Below are 4,717 nucleotides of genomic sequence, written 5' to 3' on the forward strand. Positions count from 1 at the left end.
CCCTCTGTTTTTCATTTAAAAAAAGATTACACACAGCACTCTATAATTACCTAACAAAACAAACACAGCCCCCAGCAGTAAAGGCCTGTCCTGAGCCCCTCCCTGTGCAGCCTGCTGGCCACCTGCTCCCCGCAGCAGGGGCTCCTGACACAAGGTCTGCCAGCCTCCAGGCCCAGCAGGCAGAAGCCTGGAACAGGGGAGACGCCTGCCCGGCCCAGCAGCTGCTCCGGAAGGCTCCAGGCCTCCACCATCATGGCCCCTCCAGGGCACATGGCCCACGTCCCTTTCAGAGGCAGCGACCAAAAGCCGGAGTGTCTTATGGCTTACCCTCTATGCAGGGTTCAGAGGTGGGCTCATAGCCATTCACACCTCTGGATTTTTGTTACCATAAATATGACAAGTTCTAAGAAAACAGCTCGCCTGGACCAGAGAAAACAAGAAATGTGATGAACATGTGGGACGTGACAGTTTCAGAGAGAAAGTGAGCCACTGAAAAGCAAACCAGGGGTTCAGTGCTTCCCCTTCTCACTTCTAGCAAATCCTTCTCTATTTGCTTTAAGGGCAGAGAAACGAAAACAAACGGAAACCGTAAACAGAAAACGAACTGCCTGTTTCTGGGTTACGGCCCGAGGCCTGACTTTTGCTGGTGACAATGCAAGAGAGATGTTCAGGGATGCCTGCTGAAGTGGCAGCATTTTCTGGGGTGCAGAGGAGCAGACAGATGGACGGCCAGGAGCGGCCACTGCTCCCACCGATCTACCTACCAGGCTTCACAGGGCATCATGGGCAGTGTCACACTGCTGCCAGCGAGACCACTGGAGCGGCCTTCCTCTAACACAAGGGGCTGAGGGGCGAGCCGTCTGCCTGCTCCCTCTGGGGAATCAGGGGCTGCACCACCCCAGCGAAAAGCTGGGGTTCTAGGACTTGAACTGGAAAAAACAGGGCTGAACCCCACTTTCCCTGCCCACCCCCTCACCCTGGCCAGGGCAGGAGGGCTAGCTGACTTCTGACTGCACATGGGGCAGGCAGGAATGGATGCAGTGAGCCAGCGGTCAGAGCAGTGCCTCCAAGGAAGACAGAGAGGTGAAGCCACCTGCCCAGGGCCACAGAGGAGCAGGAAAAGCAACTCCCAGACCCAGGCCCGGCTGGCCCGCAGGCCCTGACCACTCTGCAACACCATGAGTGGTGAGAAAGGCCTTGGGCGAGGAAGGCCAAAACCATGCTGCGAGCTGCCCCAAGAGACACTGCACGTTAACTGGCCAGCACCCCAGCCTAGTGAGGCTTGGGGCCTCGGCCCAGCCATCTGAGTGGACATCAGTAGTCCCTTCAAGATGAAACATGAACATAGGAAATGCAGGCCCTCTGTTCCTACGGCTGCTTTTCAAATGCATCTTAAGGAAATAATCAGCGATGTACGTCAAGGTTCACCATGGGTCTTCACTGCAGCATTATTTCTGATACTGAAAAACTGGGGCTGACCTGGGTGATCCGGAAGATCTGAGGGGAGCAGGGCATACACATGTGTGTGGGGCTGGGCCACAGTCTGACCACACAGCCCTCAGTGAGGCCCAGGGGAGGGACATCCCACCCCGGGATGGGAAGGTGAGCCCCAGGTGGCAGGTGGCTTTTGTTTTCTTCTTCGTGCTTCTCCACTCTCTGCAGTTTTTATGCAATGAGCATGTATGACTTTTGTGATCAGATTTTAAAAGTCTAGCTGTTGTTCAGTCTCTCAAGTCGTGTATGACTCTTTGCGACCCTATGAACTGCAACACTCCAGGCTTCTCTGTCCATCACCAACTCACAAAGCTTGTTCAAACTCAGGTCCTTTGAGTTAGTGATGCCATCCAACCATCTCATCCTCTGTCGTCGCCTTTTCCTCCTGTATTCAATTTTTCCCAGCATCCAGGCTTTTCCAAGGAGTCAGTTCTTCTAATCAGGTGGCCAAAGTACTGAAGTTTCATCTTCAGCATCAGTCCTTCCAATGAATATTCAGGACTGATTTCCCTTAGGATGGACTGGTTGGATCTCCTTGCTGTCCAAGGGACTCTCAAGTCTTCTCCAATGCCACAGGTCAAAAGCATCAATTCTTCAGCGCTCAGCCTTCTTTATGGTCCAACTCTCACATTCATACGTGACTACTGGAAAAACCATAGCTTTGACTATACACACCTTTGGTGGCAAGGTAATGTTTCTGCTTTTTAATACACTGTCTAGGTTTGTCATAGCTTTTCTTCCAAGGAGCAAGCATCTTTTAATTTCATGGCTGCAGTCACCATCTGCAGTGATTTTGGAGCCCAAGAAAATAAAAACTTAGTAAATGATGCTTATATTTTAAAATGGAGCTATTTCAACCCCAGCACCAACATTTTGATACAGAAAAGAAACAGGAAAATATTAAAATTATGTGTTCTGGATGGTGTATCTACAGGGTGTTTGTAATTGTCGATAACTCTTCAATTTTTCAAAATGACAGAAGCAAATAAAAATGAGACAATGGCCTTCTTCTCTTAATTAAAGCTAGCGGTTCACGGAAGTCTCACGTGGAGAATAAAGAAGTCAGTTATCAAGTCAGTTGGAAGGCTGCTACACTGGCGCTCAGAACACCGCCAGGTGGTATCCAGCAGCAGTGACCTGACCCCAGTGCCAGGGCTGGGAGGTGGCGAGGTACGCTGGCTCCATGTGGAGACGGGTGATCCGTGGCACAGTGGGACAGGTGGCTGGAGCTGGGGAGACAGGGAACCTGTCACATCAGCCTGCAGGGAAGAAAGCTGGGGGGATGTTTAGCTGTGGTCACCCGGGGGTGTCTGTGAAGCAGAGGCTGAGAAGGGCCCCTCCTGCTCACCCTTGAGCCTCACAACAGTGACTTTCAAATGGGTAAATATGGCCCAGGTGGCCTCCACAGAGGCTGCACTAACTTATTCTCCAGCCAAATGTGTGGGAACAGGGGTCACCCCTTCAGAACAGCTTCATGTGCTCTTGAAGCCACTCATCTTCCAGTCATTCAACAGAGCTAAAACCTCCAAGGTCATGGTGGTGGTTTAGTTGCTAAGTCGTGCCCGACTCTTGCGACCCCATGGACTATAGCCTGCCAGGCTCTTCTGTCCATGGTCACAGACGTGTCCAAGGTAATGGGGAGCAGCAAAAAGCATCAGGTCAGGGCAGAGGACTGTGTCCTGAGCAGGTCCAGGTCCAGACAGACCAGCAGCCTCAGGAAGAGCCCTGCCTCCTAACCACAGGTGCGCTTTGTTACGGGCTGCCCTCACCCACCGTGGTACAGACTGGAGCGATGCTGCCACCAAGTAAGGGCAACATGGCCATGAATTTTCCCTGTCTCAGTCAACCGACATCATGAGACCACTGTCACGGTGTGCAACAAGAAAGGATCCCAGCCAAGAGCACGGAAACCTGAACTGTGGTGAGCCAGACACCTGCTCCTGGGAAGGCCACCCTGCGTTCAGATTCTGCCAGGTGGCTGGAGCCCAGCAGAGATGCGGCAGAGGCCACTCGGTGCTCTGACCATCAGGTTCTTGGGTCAGAGCACTGAGGCACATGGCCCTCTTAGGACACGAGCCTGACACCTGGAAGATGATAACATCTTTCATGTCCTAATCCGGGTGCACAGATTTTAGTCAAAACAGACCCAGACTGAAACATTCACTGGTCCTTTTGAGTTTTCCTCACGTCTGAGCCTTCAGTTCCTGTGAGAACGGACAGAGGGGGGAGGCAAGTGGACCAGCCATGTTCAGCACCTTGCTCACCAAGGAGCCGTGTGACAAAAATTACACGATAAGAATGATACTTGCATTCAAATGAAGGCGGCTGGTTTCGAAATGAGTAAAATGGCACCTGATGGGTCAGCACCACCTTCCCCCCACCCTCCTGCCTGCTGTCTTGAGGCCTGGGTGGAAGTGTGGGGCAGGAGAGGGGACCACACTCTCCCTCTGGGGTGGAACACTTGTTTCAGCACGCCACCTGCGGTTTGGGAGCTGTTTTCAAAGTTACATTTTTAAGTAACAGACATTCACACTGTATTAAAAAAAAAAAAAAAGGAAGAAAACAAATGCTAAACTCATATCCATATTTGGACATAAAATACCATTTTAAAGATGCCAGCTGGAGGGAAGAAGCTTATGACCCCTGGCCTGTGGTTTAATTTGTCTGCCTTGAAGAGTGGATCTTCTGCATGCTGCCCGGGCCCAGCAGGGGCTGAGAAAAGGTCGCTAGACTTGCTGGTCTGTCAAGTTTCATATCAGAACCGCCAGGGGCCCTCGGAAGCCAATTGTGGACCTGTGTGCTCCTGGGCTCAGCACCGGTGCTCCCTACCCACAAATGTCCCTGCCTAGGCCTCCAGACAAACATCGCCCTTTCCCCGGGCTGGAAAGCTACAGACTTCCCAAACACGTGATTCCTCTTTCCACCTCTACGTTGTCATCCTTCCCCTTTTCGGTAAACTCCTAATCATCCTTCAGAGTCCCCCTCACTACCACCTCCTCTTTAGTGTAAAAGACTGTGGGGCGGGGTGCTTCGAGGAGGATTCCAGCGGCCAAAGAGGAAGGAAATGGATCTACTTCCGTCACAACAGATCAAGTTCCCCTCCAACGCTGGCTGAACTTGAACTCGACTCCCTTCCACACCAAAGGGGCCTGGACGTCGCCTCAGCGCCGACAACGCCAGGCAGGGTCCCCACGTGACGCGGCCCTTGCGTGGGAGGGGGCGG

The 4,717-nt window shown here is 52.4% G+C and overlaps 1 protein-coding gene across 1 annotated transcript in view; it reads right to left on the reverse strand.

Annotated features, from left to right (window-relative positions):
* Positions 1-1,729, reverse strand: part of ACSF3 (acyl-CoA synthetase family member 3) — a 42,580-nt gene extending 40,851 nt beyond the window's left edge. The window contains exon 1 of the mRNA XM_010843949.1: positions 1,480-1,729. Within this exon, the coding sequence (XP_010842251.1) occupies positions 1,480-1,583 (104 nt within the window). The 5' untranslated portion in view covers positions 1,584-1,729. The remainder of the gene's footprint in view (positions 1-1,479) is intronic.
* Between the last annotated feature and the right edge of the window lie 2,988 nt (positions 1,730-4,717).

This window comes from Bison bison, unplaced genomic scaffold, assembly GCF_000754665.1.
Source record: "Bison bison bison isolate TAMUID 2011002044 unplaced genomic scaffold, Bison_UMD1.0 scf7180017864192, whole genome shotgun sequence".
NCBI lineage: Eukaryota > Metazoa > Chordata > Mammalia > Artiodactyla > Bovidae > Bison > Bison bison.